Here is an 18,548-nt window from a genome sequence, read left to right as displayed (position 1 = left end):
CACCCGATTGTTTGCAAACGTTTCCAGTGTTTGGACAGCGCTGCTCTAGAGGCTGCAGGAGGAGAATGAATCGTATCCAGATCATGTGTGGACAGCGAATGTCTCCAGACGTGCCTTGGATCGTGGGCCTTCGTTTTGTCCCTTGGCAACAAAGACAGCTTTTCTAACTGTGACTATTGTTCTGGGGTTTTTTTACTGTAGGAAAAGATTTTTTGTGTGACTATTATTTTAATTTATTATTTCTAGCTCTTTAAAAAAAGCCAAACCAAACTAGATATATGTTCTTCCATGTCTTTCAAATAAATGCATTTTCACCAAGATGGTTCCATGTGTTTTATGTAACTGACCAAATTGTTTTGTTTCTTATTTTTACAAATGCAGAAGCTCTACAAATTCAGTCAGGCCTCGCTGTCACTAAGATTTTCTTCTTTATGGACATTAAAGAAATAAAAAAATGGCTCCACACAAGAATAAACCATCTGACCTCAAATACTGCTGATTTCAATAGGAACACATTCTAACACACAGACAAGTTAAATACTAGAGCCTTACAGAGTCTGTTTTATCTTGACACACATAATTATCTCTATTGGTCATAATATAATCACCTACCATCTATCAATAACAATAGACGTGCAATAATTGGTGTTTCTACAATTTCAGTTTGAGCCGATTAAACTGCATGTGAACAACGGAGAAACACTGAGGACCAAAATACTGAACAAGTTCACAGTTACATTTTTTTCTTACTTGGACACTTGTTTACGTTGAACTGGTTAGATCTGTGACCTAATTCTGACCAGGAAGTGATAATCAGAGCAGAATGAAATACTAGCTGCATCTCCATTACACATGTGCACAAATCTTTGACAATATCCTGCTAATGTCCAAAAAACACATTTTCACAATTGCTATGTTGACATGAAATAAGAAATGAAATTAAAATCACATGTAAATAAGTTTGTTCACATGATAAGTCATTAAAAAATCATGGCAGCGATGGATGTAAACAGTTACAAGAACTATATCTATACCACAGAGCTCATCATTCATCAGCCAATCAGAGGAGACGTCAGCGTTTTATTCAGGCGTTGGATCGATAAGCCCCGCCTACATGGGGTTACTTATGCAGCGTTTTGTGGAAATTGTGGTGAGCTATTTTCCATAAGAGCTGTGGACAACTTTTTATGAATCCTCTGATGTTGTGAGAGTTCTGGGGGAGAAAAACACAAAAACAAACCATCATCCTGCTACTTCCTGTCGTCTTATTTATGTTTTCCACCAGTAGTAACCATCATGTAACTCGTGTGATGCAAAGAAGTGTTTCCATTGCAGTTTTGTGGAAATCATCCATTTTGGTATGGCTGAAAAACCACCTCATCTCAGCACAACATTTAATTTAAAAACCTGAATTTTTTTAATGGACGAGTCTTCCATTAAGCAAATTTATTTTCAGAATTTCAATCTGCGCAATTTAATGTTTAATGGAAACGCAACTTGTGAGGAATCACTTTCTAAAACTTAGATTCAGTGAAGACTTTATCTCCATTATCAATACAGGAATACAGAAGATCAATAGAAGTTCTCACATATTTTAGCTTACACACGTTTTGAGATTGTTGTTTTACATATCTTAAGTTTTTTCTATGCACAACGACCTGCATTGTAACCTACATCAATCTTCTTGTAATAAATATTTATTTTGCATAACCCTAGGTCAGGAGTTAACGATCCCTGTTTTGCAATAGCTTAAATTTCTTGCACTTGCTATAGTTGCATTTGTTCATCTCCTGCCCAGAACCTTTAAACTGCATAATCTTGGCTCTGTGGACATTCATTGTTCTTCTGCTGCCGACAGATTCTTAACCAGACTGAGATTCTTCTAAAACACTGAAATCTGACCCACAAACACTGCCTATTAACAGTGTGTGTGGTAATTTAGCTCTATAACACGTTTCCCCAGGCTCTGCTAACAATAAACAGCCTGGTAGAATGATACTACCACCACCATGCTTCAGTTAAGCAATGGTTATACAAGGTCGTCCTAAGGTTATATGGGGCCTCAAGCAGAACCCGACTGAGGGTCCATCCAGAACATCAGCATCACTAACAACTACAGATGTGGAGGAACCTGGGAAAGGGGCGGGGCTTAAAGGGATCAGGAGGAATAATTGGTTATTATTTGCTGAGCTTCAATTCAGTTCAGTTTGTTTCTTTAGCGCCAAATGTTGTCTCAACTCGCTTAACAACAAAAGGTCATTTTAATTCACTCACACATACATTTCCTTTGATCCTAGTTATCAAACAGGGCATGAAGCTCAGCTAATTATTCAAATTTGTTTAAAAAGTTTTTATCTTTTATTATGGGAGACCTGTAATGTTCTGCGTTAGCAGTGGGCTCACTGAGGGGAAATTTATGGTGCAGAACTTTTCTCCTTTGAGAAGAACCTCTTGCTGCTCGCCAAAGACAATCCTACCGTCCACACAGTTTACTAAAGATCATCTAAACAATCAAGACTGACAACAGAACAAAATCTGAGTTGCTGATTTTTAAGCTACTCATTAAGTGAGCATTTTGTTTTCCCTTACAGTGAATAATGATTGTGATAGAATTATGGTTTGATCCAAAGTCAGATTACAGCGTCTCTAATTATGAAGTCACCACCTGTGTTTTTGTTTCATTGTCTTTCAACTGCAGTTGCAGTGAGCTCAGCGCTGTGCTTCAGTCCTTCACATTAGATACTGGTGCTGACCAAATGTTTCAAAGCCCAGTCCCAACAGAGCTGCCCGTCATGAGGAACCTGAAGGTCAGGGCCAAGAAAGCAGTTCCCAGCAGATCCCCCAGAGCCGTGAGGTAAGGGATGGAGTAGTTATCTGGATCTAAGCTCCGCCTCCACAGCCAGCGGACCATCAGGACGGAAGAGTAGAGCAGAACCAGCACCTGGAGGAGGATGACACTGGGCTTCAAATTCAAACATTGTGCAGTTTTTATTATTACTTCTTGCAGTAAAGTGTTTCTAACCTGAAGCAGAGCTGCACACAGGTAGCAGATGATGAAGGTAGGCGTCATGGCGGTATGGCCTCCCCGCAGCAGCTGGACTGTGTAGAGGAAGAGGAGGTGACCCGGTACCACAAGGGCGACCAGGACTCTGGCTGATTTAGAGTTCACATCTGTTCAACAAATATGGACAGAGAAGTAAACCTCCAGTAGGTACAGTCACTGACACTCACAACTATAGAGTCAGAAAATGTAGAATCACCGATTTAGCCAACATGTACGTTTGTTTTGTGGGAAGAAGCCAATGCCTGGGGCTGTTTGGAGTTAACTTCACTCATTTGTGTTAGTTTAAGTGGCAGCCATTTTGTTGTTTTGACACACTTTGTCTCTTGCTTTTTTAACGTTGGTTCTTTTATGTATGAATATGTTCTGGACGCAACATTAACTGCCCATCCAGGACTTGAAGAAATCTGAACTGATCTGAACCCTCATTTCTTAATACTGTCTCTTTAATAAGACAGTATTAAAGGGAAAGTATTATGTAAAATTCACTCTTTAATCTGTACATCATGTTATAGTGCTACTCCCTCATCAAAAACATACCTGGAGTGTTGCTTTTATTCTTAAAGGTATATTTGAGAAGTCCTTTCAATCTCCATGGCAACCACTCAGCTATGCAAACAGAGCAATTAGCAAACACCTGGGGAACTCCTTCTGCAGTTTCCAAACTTCTGTCTCACAGGACAACCTTCCATTGTGACTCCCCCATTCAGCTCCTGCAGACTAGTCAGCAGCAATTAGCAAACACCTGATACTAAGCATCAGCTGAGCTCATTATAGGAGCTACTGCTCACAGCAACGCTGGTCAAAAATATTGTTGAAGGGTTAATAGAGGAGCCATGTTGTGATGAGCATTTATGACAACTGAATGATAGTAATAATAGTACTATCATTCTTACTATGATAGTACTGTTCTATCATACATAGATATTTTAGTTGAATTAGTGATAATTCAACTAAAATATATAACTTTTTATAGGGCTTTTACAGACATACATAGAAGTTTTACAAGAAAATGTGCTCCACACTAGACCATTAGTTGGGCTTCACTTGACTTCAAAAGGGTTTTGTCCTCATCCAACAGTAAGTTGGAAAAATCTGCTGTTTTTCCATCACACATTCCATTACATGGAGTATTTTATGTTCTATTAATACATACACTTTGAGACTTTGAGTTTAGTTTAAGCTGACCTCTTTATTTTTGTTGTGTAAATGTTGGATCTGTTCATTCTTTCATGTTTTGAGTAAACAAAACTTACTTTAAGGTGCCATAAATAATGAAACTAAAAATTAGATTTTTTTTGTAAACATTCCCACTGAAAAATATCAAAACTAATAAAAATGACTGTTTTTGTTATTTTACTTTTATTTCCCAACTAAATCTCACTATTAAAGACATTAGTGAGCTGCTCTGATATTGATCTATTGATAAAGTGTTAGTAAAGACCCAGGCACTTTTTAAATGTAACGTTGTTGTTGGTTTGACCTGAGGAGCAGAAGGCGGTGCAGGGTCCAGGACAGTCAGCACTCATTTTTACTGGGAGAGCTCCAGGAACGCTCCAGTAATGGAGGTAGGTAGACATCCTGCTCGCTTGGACCGCCACCAGATTTCCTCCAACTCCTGCGAGAACACAGAAACACAGAGCAACGCTCATCGCTTCTGAGGAGGAGCAGCAAAAGCAAACGAGGCGGATTAGCTGTTCTGTTCTTAGTTACACTGACTGAACAAATTAAAGGTGTTTTTGTGTGTTTGACCAAAGCTTGGGAAGCTACTGTGTGTTTAAGTGTTCTACTGGTGCAGAGTTATCAGATACATTTGTAATACTCTATATTACTGTTTAAAAAAAGAAAATCGTTTGAAGTCAATTTGGCAGTTTTTCTGTATGGAATCAGAATCAGCTGATGCTAAACCTCAGATGTTGGTATTGGAAGTGAAAAAAGTGGATTGAAGCATCCGTAGTAAAATAGGCTTTTACATCCAGAAACGCTACCTAGGATCTCTCACTATGCTTGGAGAAAAGAAAAAAAAAGATTTCAGAAGGGCATTTTTTCTCTCCTGAGAATAAAGGGTAGGTGCTTTAGCGCCACCTTGTGCCTTTGGTTTCTCGCCCTCAGAATCACTGTCGACTCTCTGAAGATACTTGTGGATGATATGAGTTCAACACTTAGTTTCCTGTTGGGACAAATAAAGTATATTTAGCTGAAGTGTCTTAAAAATAAGGAGAATAATAAACAGCACAGTTCAAGACCTACAGATTCATTTGGGAGTTGTTGCATTTAAATGTCTTTAAACAAAGAGATGTGCCATCCTCATGATCCATTATGAAGAGAAACTACATTATACTACATAATCAAGGTTCTGATCTGGTCTGGATGTGATTTTAAACGCTGAGCCCAGTGAGTCAACAAATAGAGAAAAAAACTTCATCCATATCCAAACAATCACTTTACTGGAAATCTAATCCAATTCTGTTTCCCATGACTTCTTTCTTTCCCCTCAAACTGTCTAAAAAGGCATAGTCAAGTATGCTTGAAATTTTCCATTTGTCTTTATAAACCCTCCAGCTGATTTTAGGGGCAGCAGGGTGACAACTCTCTGCTCTCAGAGCTTTGAAGCACACGGATCATTGGAGCAAAACAGGGAAAGTGTTTCTGGTCAACAAGGCGTGAGAGGAGAGCCTGCATTGGAATGCAAATGCACTTCCTGGAGCGGGATGGCACAGAACAGCAGCCAGTGAAGGCATGGTTGGCATTCTGATCAGGCTTGTGGTCCATGTAAAGGCCGTTGTTATTGCGCTCCACTCAGCATGCCGCTTTGTGGTCAGCAGGACTCGGGTCACAGATGATCTGGTCCTCCACGCCCCTCTGAGGATCCTCTGACACGGAGGCCAATCAGACTCCAGCGGCTCTTTTGTGGCTAAATGATTGATGACGGACTCAGATGTGACGCTGAGTTCGGCCTCAGCAGAGGTTTGGTCTACAGTCAGGATCTGGAGGAGTTCAAAACACTTAATCCCATATTCATCATGGGATTTACGGCTGGATTCCAGCGTGGTTCAATCATTTCATCATGTCATCATTTTTCAGTTTTGCTTGTAGTCAGACTCTTAAAAGCAACTCTTTGGAGAGAGAAACGTCATCATTATAAATCTCATCATTGCAATTTAAAGCATCGTTTTGGCTCAATTAAAAGGATTATATCAACAATGATAAAAGAAAAACAAAGTTACTGTTCAAATGTCTGGAGACACAAACAGAGGATGAGTGCTTTATAAGAACATTTTTACAAAACATCCTTAAACATCTATTTTTAAACAGTTGTTCTACTTATCTAACTACCTGCAGTATTTAGCTGTACTACTACGGACAAGGCTAGCTTGCATGTAAAATGAGTGGAGAATCAGTTCTGGAAACATTTTATTCCTACTGCAACTTGACAAATTTATCTTAACTTTAATGTTCCTTCAAGTTATTTTGACAAATCTTTAAAGATTTTTTAGATTTTTTCAAATGTCAAATTTAATATTATCCATATTTAAGACAAAAGCTTTCATGTTTTGTTTTTTTCATGTTTTTGTCATTTTTCTTTTTGTCTCCATTCTGAGGATAAAATTTATCCATCAAACAAAAAGTTAATTCAGTTTTTGTTCCAAGAATTTTAATAAAACATTTACACATTTCTAACAACAAAATTGTGCACATTTTAATAATCTCTTGATGATTTTTAGTTAAGGGGTTTAAAGTTTGTCTTGTCTGCTTTAACTCACCGTTGATGATGGGGGTGAACACAGCCATGCCTTCAAAGCTGGGGTTGCTCACAGTTTTATCCAGAATCAGACCACCAATGCTAAGATGAAAATATGATTACATATAAATCAGAATAGAACAGTTTAGTTAAAAATTATTTAGATTCCTAATGAGGTCAAGTTTTGACTTTTTGGACATGAAGCTTGTTATCAGTCTTTGAGTTGACGTGAGGAAGTGATCAGACGACTCGTCTCTGGTGACCCACCTGCTGACAGACATGGCCAAAATCACCGGCTGCCATCCTGACTTTAGGACTTCTCTGATTGGTGGACTGCGACTGGCGATGATGACCCACACAGGGGTGAGCAGCAGGAAGAAGCCCCCCACCACAGTGGGCAGGTACCACAGATCTGGAGGGCAGCAAAAGAATCAGAAGACGGTGAAAACAGCAATCTGGCTGCGACAACTCAGCTCTTTTCTAGCCATTAGCAAGAAGTTAATCAGGATTTTGCTGCCCTCCTCTGGTTAAAACAAACAAACAAACAAAACAGTTCAAATGCATTAATGATGTTTCTATAACCAGCTTTCCAGATGTTTGTATCACAAAAATCCCTTTCAGCTACTCCACATCTGGGATATTTTTGTTAGTTATTCTTTAAAGCTGCAGTAGAATGTGCTTTCCAGTCACTTTGTATCATTTTTTTTAGCACAGTCAAGTAACTATGTTACATTCAGTTGCTAGAAAAATGCTGACTATATCAAATTTGACTCCCTAATTTAGCTCCTTTAAATTGGGCCTATGTCTCTTTAAAAATTCCTGCTCTTTTTGAAACTCCGCCTCCAGGAACTTATCTCAACATGGCTCCTTTATTAATCCTTTAACAACGTTTCTAGCAGCAGTGCTCTGAGAAGTAGCTTGTAGAATGAGCTGGGCTGCTGCACAGTACCACTGCTAATTGCTGCTGACTAGTCTGAAGGAGCTGAGTGGGGGAGTCCTGGGGAGGGCTGCTCTGTGAAGTCGGGACGAGGTCCACACGGGTGTTTTGCTCAGTTGAATGGTTGCCATGGATATGAAAGGATTTTTTTTTTTCAAACTTGCATGAAACACTCCATTTATGGTTTTAATGACATAATGTAAAGTTCATAAAAGTTAGTTTCACACTATACTGCCCCCTTGAGGTAGGTTGTGTCTCTGACCTCTGTAGGTGAAGAAGAAGCTGCTGACCCCAGCAAGCAGGGACAGGGTGATGATGTCACCGAGGCTAGCAGCGATGGGCGTGGCCACATTGTCCGGGTTGACGCCCAGCTTTCTGGAGCCAATAATCACGGCCACCACCACCAGCCCTGTCTCAGCCGAACAGGACAGCTGGATGAAGCTGTCGCATCACATCAACTATATTGTGTTGTGTCAATTAAAGTGCTGAGCGCCGGGCTGACCTAGAGCGAGCGCGGCGATGAAAGCAGTGCTGATGCTGCTGGCACACAGGATGGCAGCCTGGACACCGTCCACTCTCTCTCTGCTCAGACGGCCCAGAGCCACGGCGGCTACGGCAGCCAGGAAGCCCACAACTGTAGCCTGAACCTGGAGGCAAATTCAATGCAATGTTAAATACAGAGTCCAAATAGTGTGTGTGTGTGAGTGTGTGTGAGTGTGAGAGAGAAAGTGCAGGCCACCTGAATGAGGGCCATGTTACAGAGCACCATCCTCCAGCGCTGCCGAGTCTCGTCCATCTGCCCCATGTTGGCCTGCAGATGGGAACAGATTTACACAATAATCCCATTTTCCCACAAGTCACTGCAGAAACTTTTCAAAGAGCCAAACATCTCGCATTTCACTCATAACAGACTTTATTTTGCAGTGTGTGTTTAGTGAGTGTTGCACTCACTGCTGTTGACAGACGGGATGCCAGTGTCATCTCCAGGTTTCCCTTCAGCCCCACCAGAGCCGGCACCAAGACGAACACCTCAGAGATCTGCTGGAACACCTGCCAGTGCTGACAAGCACAGAGTGGCATAAACAAATCACAAAGTTCTAATCCACATGTCCAGCTCATCCTCATGCCCTTCATTCTGTCACCAACTTCCAATGTGAGCTAGAGATCTACTACAGGTGTGTAATGCTTCAAATTTTAGTATTGATCTGATAACAATACAGAGTCAGTATCACCAATACCTATACTGATACTGATATTGATACTGATACTGATACTTATTTAAGTTTGATACAAGATCAAACTGCTGACCTTTAAATGTTCTCAAGGTTTATTTAACCCTAACTTTGTTTTTAATTATTTAAACTGATCTTTTGTCTGAAACAAAAGCTGCTTTAACCGAGTTGCTCCAAAATCATGACTTTGTTGTTCATCCGCCACTTAAAGTGCTGCACATAACTGTATGATGGAAATGTTTAAGAGAAACAAGAGAAAACATAGAAAACCAACAAAAATTCAACAATAACAAAACGTCACTCTAAATTCCCATATAATTCTTTCCTCACGATGTCATCTTTTGTAAAGTGCACCAGTCCCTCCAGCAGCAGCACAGTGATTCCCTGCTGGGTTTGTGTTCTCAAGTGAACAAACCTCCTGATTTTCCCTCCAAATGGAACAACGTTCTTTAAGTTTAAACACGTCAATCAGACGACTGTTCATATCGTCTGCTGAATGTCTTTTCCCCTCAGTATATTTGTAAACTGCTGTGTGTGTTTTTTTGTTTCATTTCTGAATGGCATCGATTGAATCAAAGTCCCAGTCCTGTTGTCATTTACAGTGGAGCTTAGAAAACTTATTTTCTGAGCAACAACTGGTTCCAAAGAGTTTCAGAACCACTAGTGTGGATCCTACCAAGTTAAGTGGTAACAGCTTTTCTGACATGCTTCTCCACACTTACGTTTAGACAAAAAGCCCACTCTGAAGTATAATTCTCCATACTTGCGCAGCGTCCATGACCGGCCCGGCCAGCACGATGTGGAGCCGGACCGACTTCACCATGAGGCCGCCGGCAGAGAGGCTCCATCTGCAGCCGAGGCCTCTGAGCTTGTTCCCTGGAAACGCAGCTTGCAGGGACGGATGTGCCACCGCCATGACACATCGGTCTGAACCCATCACCGCTTCAAGGCTCTGCTCAGGTGTGAGATGACATCACTTCCTGTACAACCCAAGACCTGTCACCTCCACCTTCGCTTTGAAAACTCTCAACGAAGTTAGTCTGACTTTAACTCAGAGGGAAGTTCAGCGTGGAAGTAGAGTGTACACACACACACACACACACACACACACACACACACACACATCTACTTAATGCAGGTCCGGTAGGAATCTTCTGACACACACACATGCACACACGCACACACACACAAAGCCCCCCTTTGTCTCCTCACGCCTCGCTCTTCAGCAGCCTGGCGGCCGAGGCGGAGCGCTGGACGGCCGGCCTGAACAGGCTCCACCTCCTCTGGGTCAGGGACATCCAAAAGGCCAGGAGCTTCCTCTCTGTCCTCCCGTTCTGCCACTCCGTCTCCCTCCACATGTCCCTCTGTTTGTCCCCCATCCCGTGATGTCCCGCTTGAGTCTGGAGCCCCTTTTTCATGTCGACGAGGTTCGGTCTAGGCTGTGACCTTCTGACTGACCTCTGTGATGCTGCGTGTCTTTCAAATTCCAGATGAATAGAGACAACGACGTTTTGATCTGAGAGGAAGGAGGGAGTGTGAAGGATGATGAGACACTTTTCCCTCTCTGGTCAGGTGGAGCAGACTCCTCCTCTTCATCCTCCTCCTCCTCCATCAGGCCGTTGACGCAGTCGGAGCGGCAGCAGGTGCTGGACCTGTGGTCGACACGTGGTGCTGCTGCTGTGTGGGAAGGACGAGCTTTTCCCCGCTGGACTTGGGAGGGGAGCGAGACACACGAACAGATCCCATCTGCTGTCTGTCAGAAGTCAGCTGGTTTCCCTACATGATCTACCGACTCATGAATTCCCAATCAAAACCCCTCACAGGTAATCTGTCAATGCAGGTGAGACAAAAATAAAAAACATAAAAATAAAATAAAAACCTCACTAGTTCAGATTGAATCTGTTCCTGCAGTGTGTGTCGTTTGATGTGTGCAGATGATCAGCAAGTGTGTGTCCTGAAAGTCCTCACAGACACCTACAGCAGGACGATGACTCAGCTGAAAACTGTCCTTGTTCCATGGCTGCTGTCACTGCAGCGCCCCCTAATGACTCAGGCCTCAGAGCTCACACTGAGTAACGCACCTCAAAATACAACCTGCTGGATTTTATTGAGGCTTTATGTGACAGATCAGCACAAAGTAGGGAGGAGGTGAAGAAGTGACATGATTCATTTATTAAAATCTGATGAAAATATGCATCTGAATTCAACTCCATTGACTGAGACGCTCCTAAATAAAACTCAGTTACATTCAGAAACGGCAAATTAGTGAACAGAGTTTATCTGTGTGTAGTTCAGTTCCAGCATTGGCCGTTGTTGATGTGGGCAGTGTGTCCAGGGAGGCATCTAAAGGAGGGGCGTACAACACACACTGCAAAATACAAAAGAATCTTACCAAGAATTAGCTTTTTGTCTAGTTTATTGTGCAAATGTTTTGGTACACTCGAAATAAGGCAAAACTAACTTAAAGGTGACTTTGTCAGCAAGATGCAGGAGCTTGTTTTAGGTCAATAATTCCTTAATACTGAAATATTGATTAAAAGGACAAGTTAATATTTATCAAAGGAAAAGAAACTCCTTTTTAAAACAAAAATGTCTTGTAAATGGAAATAATCTCCAAGTGGAACTAGAATTTGTTTGATCAATATTAAGGGATGATTGCCTTAAAGGGGCGGTATTATTTATTGGTATTATGGTGCCATTTTATAGCACAATCAAGTAACTATATAAACTTTGGTTGTCATAAAATTCTGTATACATCAAACATAAAAGAAATTTCATGGTTTTAGTGCACTAAGTTAATTAGCAGCTAACCAGAAATTCCTTGTCACATTTGGCGGTTTTGCAGTGCAAAGCTACAAGTTTTCTGTTGCTTTTCTGCCCCAGCAGCCAGTTCAGAGTTGGTGCTTCCTGCCTGTTGCTGATAATTAATAGAGAACTTTACAAGACTGAACGCAGCACTGTGAAAGGTGGTGGTGGCAGCATCATGATATGGAGATGTTGGGTTATTTGTTTTTAGTAGAGACAACAACCCTGCAGTCAGAGTTGTTGAGAGGTGAATATGGGTAACTTCAGGGAAACATGTTATTGCTTTACATGATTGTACTAAACACTGTAACCAAGATTTCTGTTCATACACGACAGAAATCTTTGTCATAAACTGTTAGTCATAAAGCAGCTGCCTGAGCCTCCAGAATGTTTTATCTATAATCAACAGTTACTCACCATCACATATTATTTGACAAAACATCAGCAGAAAAATGACAAAACATTTTTTTCAACACAATTTTTTTTATGCGTGTTTAAAAATTAAGATAAAAATTGATAGAATGTTTTTGTGTGTAAGTGTCTCAAAGCGCTTTACAAACCAAACCATCCAACATCTTTACTGTCACACAGAATTTGTGCAGGCTAATATATTCATGTTCCTGAACCTGACACTGCTTTTATGTTCTTTAGCCTCTTTGGAATAATAGAATATTATAATTCTGGATGAATTGTAGTGAACAAAAATTCACGGTTTTTCCAGATACTTGCATGTTGACACTAACAGAAACAGCAGCTCTGCCTTATCTCTGAAACGTGTTCATTTCTTTCCATGGGTCAGGTTGGGGTCACCTCACAGGTCATCCTGACCTCCTGACTTCTATTCCCAGTTAGAACCAGATAACAGTGGACTTGTGTTCAGCTTCTATGTTGGCTATTGGAAATTCATTTTAACTCTGGGGAATTTGTTAGCAAATCATTACTAAGAAAATACCTTCCTACAAAGAACTCTTCATCATCAAGAAACCTCACAGAGTGTTTTATGGACCTCTTCAGTTCCCATAGATGTTATGTGCTAAACTCTAGTTCTAGTGTCACTAACCTGTGCGCGGTCCAACAGCATTCCGGCTGTCACCATACCCTGCCCGGCCAGCAGGTACGAAGGCAGAACTTGGAGGCACATCGTCCAGGATGACTGTCCACAGGAAAGATGGAGCTTCTCCTCCCTCATCTTGTCAGGGCCAGACAGCCGTGCTGCCAACGTTCATACTGTAAAACTGACCATCTCTACTCCTCTCACTCCGACCCAGAGCCCAGACTCTGTTTGTCTTTCAGGATGCCAGTTTCATTTGCTGCTAGTCAATCAGCTACAGGTCTCTCCACAACAGCAGCAGCTGGATCTGTGGCACGCCAGTTTTTCTGTGGAGACACATTTACATTCCAACCATCTGAAATTAGTAACATTATAGGACCTTGAGATATCCCTAACTATCTTAAATTCTTAAACTAACATTCATGAAGTCAAACATTCATTTTTGGATAGCTGGAATGTAACGGATTTTAAATTAAAATGGCCTAGCATAAACATTTTGAAGGCTAATATTTTCAGCCTTAGAGTTTCATGTCTCAGACAAGGCCACTTTATCATTACTTAAATCATGTAGTTAAAGTCTTGCATGTTATGTAAAAATATAGGGCAAAGTTTTCAATTTATTGGGCATCTTGTCATAGAGATATTTACATTATGCAACATTTTGTTATACCCCACGCAATTCATTGATTTAACTGAACAGTGGTTGGCCTCACCATCTGTCCTCATTGGACGTTGCTAACTGTTAGCTTTGTTTTGTGAAAAAGTTGCAAACTTTGCACATTGAGCTGAATTTGTTTGGAAAGCTTCTTCTTTTTAATTTTAGCCTCCTCGACGCCAGCTTACTCTTCCAGCTTTCCGCCGTGTTCATTGGGTGTTAGGTCATGTTGCGTCTCCAAAGGCAAAACAAAACGAGATCCTCCAATGGGGCGCAGGCTCTGACAGGCTGCTTAAATCTAAAATCAGCCTCACCACTTACACCCCAAACATCTGAAACTGGTTTATAACTTGTCATATGAGTTAATTAAGATATTTATAATTATCTTAAATTAAATCTAAATCAAATCAAATTTTATTTGTATAGCACATTTCAGCAGCAAAGCATTTCAAAGTGCTTTACATCATAACAAACACAAAAACACAAAGTCAGGCAACATAGAATCAACAATCAAAACAAGACTTTGTGTCAAATTAGGAGAGTCAAAATGCAGTTGTTTAGTAAAAATTTGTTTTTAGATATCTGCAATGTAATAACTGATAGTTATATGAAACTGATTTTATGTTAATGTTCTTTATTTAATAAAGTATACCTACAAAGCAAACATGACCTTATGTCCCAGTTTTTCCTTTTTTATGACAGTATTATTGCAGGCAATAATCTTCCAACCCTTTAACCCTGTTTGATTTCAGTAACTACAAATAAACAAGAAAGGCTTCTTCACCGCCCAGCTGCTATTAATATACAGAGACCTCAACCCCAGTTCACGTCTCATGTTCTATGTCAAACACTGAGCTCAAACACGAAGGGGCCACAGATTACAGTCTGTCTTCATGTCATCAGAGTCGGCTCTGGTGCATTTGTTGCTAAACTGCGAGGCTTCCTAGGTCTTTCTTTGGGCTCTTTCTTTGGGATCTTTCTTTGGGGTCTTCTGTTCTTGGTGCTTTGTGGGAACTTTGCTAATGAGTAGCAACCTGCCTTCTGTAGGGCTTCACAAATATGTGCTTGCAGGGGTCATCTCCTCCTAGCTGTCAGATGGCTCCAGATGGGTTCAACCCAACTACAAGATAGCAACACGGTCGCGCAGCAGAGAGCAGCTCAACAACAGGACACAACTGGGAAGGTCTGATTCTTCTTGAGCATATTTAGCATGAGGCAACAATAGTCTAAATGTTATGTTGTTATTATGTTGAATTCACAGTGAAAAATGTCTGGGTCAGCTGGTGAGAAGAACTGGAGGCAAGCACAGGTCATCACTGGTCCCAGCAGACCGACCACAACAATCAGACTGCGAGACATATACGATCCAAAGCCTCCAACTCCAAAGGCCCCGGTCCGGATCCGTCCACCATCTCTGAGATCTGCCTCTCTGAGCGAACGAGATCAGCAGCAAACCCCTTCAGACGATCCCTCCGTCCGGAGGAAAAGGGCCCAGTCACTGTCTTCTGCTTCAGGAAAGAGGAGAGAACCCAGGAGGGTTCAGGTTCGCTTTGTGGATGCACTGGGTCTTGATCTGGAGGAGGTGAAAGTCTTCAGACGTCAGGAGGACCCCCTGATACCCCCACATGTGATGTTCAGGCTGCTAATGAGCTCTGAACTGACTTTTGGAAAGTCACCTGAGCTGAACATGCCTTACTTCAGACCCTGTTTCCCTGAACACCTGGGGGGCCTGCCAAACTTCCAGAACCGTCTCTGCTCTCAGAAAGTCTCTCTAGAGCGTGTGATGTGCTCTGACCAAGGCATAACAGGAACTGTACATGTACTTAATTTAGCTTATCAGAAAGAGGTCAAAGTGCACTACTCTTTCACCAACTGGAGAACGCAAACACACACAACAGCTTCGTGGGTATCAGGTGGGTACCCTGGCGACTGCGGAGCTCCAGGCACGGATGTTTTCAGGTTTCGTCTCCCCGTCCCGCCCTTCATCTTGCAGCCAGGAGCCATCTTGGAGTTTGCCATCTGCTACCGTGTGAATGGATGGGACTTCTGGGATAGCAACGATGGCAACAATTACAAACTGGCATGCCACAGTTACAAGGTGACCGTGCCAAGGGAGTGTGAGGACAGCATGCTGCATTTCACCTGAGTGGCCACATGAGGGAGCTAGCTCCTGTTAATGCATGTGGGAGGACATGAATAGCTTCTGTATGAACTCTCTTACCTTGGTTTTCAAAATGTTGGAATGTTACTCGGTTCATCAGGACGTTTATCAGTTTGGACTTTTCCTGTATTATTTTCCCAGACTACAACACAACTAGACAGCAAATGTTATGTTATCAGCATGTAGCACATCTAATACTGTATTCATATACTGAATATTTTGCATTCAGTATATGATTAATAATATTAAATTTATAATTCTTAACTACAAGCCATAAGTTACTTATTCATTTTAAAATGCTTATCACCCAGCAGATTAATAAAAATATATAGGATCTTTTTATTTACTCGTTGAAAACTTTGTTCTGCTCTGAGGAAATAAAGACCTGGAGGAGAAAATAAGTATTTGTGAAAGAGAATCTTTAAAAAAGTATTTAAAAAAATGACAATGATCTTCAAATAATTTCCTTGCATGTTTTGTTGTTGTTGCACAAAATTAGAATTTGGTCATCTACCAACCAGTAAGAATTCTGTCTGTCACATTTGTTCTTAAAATTGAGCAAATTTGATTGAAGAAAATAAATTGGCTTAATGGAAAAAAATGTTTTGATGTCAGGATGAGGTGTTTTTTTGTTTGTTTGTTTTTTTTGTTTTTTTGTTTTTCTTTCCTGCCGTATCAAAATTGAGGCATTTCACAAAATTGCGATGAAGACATTTTATTCACATCACACCAGTCACATGATCAACAACCGCATGCCGCTACTGCTGGTAAAGACAATGAAGTCAACAAGAAGTGGTGTGTAGGATGATGGCCTTGCATGTTTTTCAGTTATTCATGGCCTGACCAAACATATTCAGTGTGATTTTAGTTGTGTTTCTTACAGACCTGTAGCTGCTTTCTTGTCTTTCACTTCATTATTTGCAGCTGTTTGAACCTGTTGCCTTTATAAAAGACATCTGTGCACACTCAGTAAGACTGGGACAGGACCAACAAGCTGTCTGAGGACACCAGGGACAAAGTATAGACCTGCACAAGGTCGGGATGGGCGATGATTGGTAAACAGTTTGGTGAGACAAACAGAAAATCAAAGGCCATCCAGACGCCTGTCAGTCTCCCTTAGACTGGATCTCCTGGAGTCTCACTCATCATGAGGAAGAGAGATCATCCCAGAACTACACAGTAGGACCTGCTGAAAGAACCCTTGGGACTACTGTCTCAAGGGTTTCCATAGTAACACTGTACCATCATGGATTCAAATCTTGCAGTGAGTAGAATGTCCCAATGTTGTTTTATTAAAACAAAAACTTTTTTCTTTGTGGAAATAATGCTTTTCATTCCACTTCTCAATTATACACTACTGTATGTTGATCGGTCACATAAAATCCCATTAATCACATTTTGCCTGTTTGAAGGTCTGTAATGAAAAACATCTGCAGTCTCTTGTAGAAAGGAAGCAGCAGCCGGAGCAGAGAGGCTCATTTCTGCTGAAGCAAACTGAGCGTTGACCCCATTCCTGTGGGGCTTGTTTGGCTTTATAAGGAGGATTATGGGGAGAAAATGTTTGCTTGACCTTGGATCACAGACTCCCACCAGCCTTTCACTGCAGCGTTTCCAGAAATGTCACAGCCCAGATTCCTGAGTGCTTCCTGCCAGGCCTTGGCTCTAACCTCATTAGAAAACACTCTTTCATCTGGACTAGTCACTGCAGCTGTGCAACACGCTTCAAACCAGCAGTCATCTAAAGTTTGGCAGATTTTTCAAAGGGTGCAGTAGACGTCAGAGTGTTTTGCACAATTTTAAAAGAGACAAAGATTTTCATTTTAAACATTGGGGGGGGGGGGGGGGGGGGGGGGGTGATGCTTTTTGGAGCCCATTAAACATGATTAATTTTATTACATAGTTGTACTTATTCTGATGTCGTTCCAACACTAGATGGCAGCACTGCTTTACTCAGCCATAATCTTCATGTTGCTAAGCATATTGGAACGAAGACCTTTGTCAGGGGGTTAAGTTGCTGTCAATAACCTTCATTCAAGACAAGCAAAATGGCAACAACTAGAGAGTAGTAGGAGAAAGTAGCAGAGTGAGGAAAAGTGGTCAGTATAATACAACAACCTAGGCTTATGGCAGAGTACTATTTCTGAAGAAAGATTTTATTTGATCAATATCCGGTGGACAAGAGCAATGCAGTTTTATTTCATTGTAGTTTTTTTGATAACCTGAGTAAAGACAAGATGCAGTTTTCAAATAATGTAAATTCTTAAGGATTAAAGTTAAACACCTTTTAGTCCCCAATGAAGTGTGCATTACAATCAGAGCTTTTACTGAAGCTCAACAACCTGCCAAAATCCACAAGATGTCTCTTTGGAGCAATGGTTAGAAAATCTGATAGAACAAGCTAAATTATTCTAAGTACTGAAGATGAGATGACTGTAGCAGCTAAATTGCTATTAGGCTGCTGGTTGCTGTTGTTCCTGGTAGGCTTTGGTTTTACATGCTCTTAATCACGATTCATTATGGTGATCTTCATTTGAACTTGTAGCCATAAAGTCATTTATTTCCTTCACAATGTCAACACCTGAACAGAATCACACTTTACTTTAAGTAGTCCCACCCCCCTCCAACATACTCAGTACACAAAATAAAATGCGCCCCCTAATGGAGAGAAATACAAGAAAACAAGATATATGGCTCCTACTTGGCACTATAATTTAACAAACATCTGTTTAAATGTTTGAATTTAGGAGTCACATGACCATGCTGAAGTAGAAGACGGTCCAAACATACTTAGATATGTAACAAAGCACCATGTCAGGAGAGTCAGAGTGATGCTCTTAGATCTGAAAACTTCCAGTTATTACAGGTTACGTAATGTGGCGTGTGTATTTTTGGGATAATGGGCAC

The 18,548-nt window shown here is 41.1% G+C and overlaps 2 protein-coding genes across 5 annotated transcripts; one reads left to right on the top strand and one right to left on the bottom strand.

Annotated features, from left to right (window-relative positions):
• Nucleotides 1-208: 208 nt before the first annotated feature.
• On the bottom strand, nt 209-13,048 carry LOC122834155 (solute carrier family 41 member 1-like). 4 transcript variants are annotated; one of them, XM_044122315.1, is made up of 10 exons: nt 9,695-10,723; nt 8,692-8,799; nt 8,480-8,551; nt 8,243-8,387; nt 8,003-8,149; nt 7,071-7,215; nt 6,826-6,905; nt 4,545-4,679; nt 3,023-3,171; nt 209-2,941 (listed from the first exon to the last, which is right to left on the bottom strand). In XM_044122315.1, exons 1-10 carry the CDS (start codon nt 9,893-9,895, stop codon nt 2,762-2,764), a joined length of 1,362 nt encoding a protein of 453 aa, XP_043978250.1. In that variant the 5' UTR covers nt 9,896-10,723; the 3' UTR covers nt 209-2,761. The 4 variants fall into 4 exon arrangements, with proteins under 4 accessions (XP_043978250.1, XP_043978252.1, XP_043978253.1 ...); XM_044122317.1 differs by lacking the exon at nt 9,695-10,723 and adding an exon at nt 12,838-13,048 and having other exon boundaries at nt 222-2,941; XM_044122318.1 differs by lacking the exon at nt 9,695-10,723 and adding an exon at nt 12,838-13,048 and having other exon boundaries at nt 222-2,941; nt 8,692-8,790.
• Nucleotides 13,049-14,339: 1,291 nt separating this feature from the next.
• On the top strand, nt 14,340-16,045 carry ppp1r3db (protein phosphatase 1, regulatory subunit 3Db). The gene is made up of 2 exons (XM_044122322.1): nt 14,340-14,666; nt 14,745-16,045. The coding sequence occupies exon 2, from the start codon at nt 14,751-14,753 to the stop codon at nt 15,627-15,629; it is 879 nt and encodes a 292-aa protein (XP_043978257.1). The 5' UTR covers nt 14,340-14,666; nt 14,745-14,750; the 3' UTR covers nt 15,630-16,045.
• Nucleotides 16,046-18,548: the final 2,503 nt, after the last annotated feature.

This window comes from Gambusia affinis, linkage group LG07, assembly GCF_019740435.1.
Source record: "Gambusia affinis linkage group LG07, SWU_Gaff_1.0, whole genome shotgun sequence".
Lineage (NCBI taxonomy): Eukaryota > Metazoa > Chordata > Actinopteri > Cyprinodontiformes > Poeciliidae > Gambusia > Gambusia affinis.
This window is presented reverse-complemented; position numbering and strand designations above follow the sequence as displayed.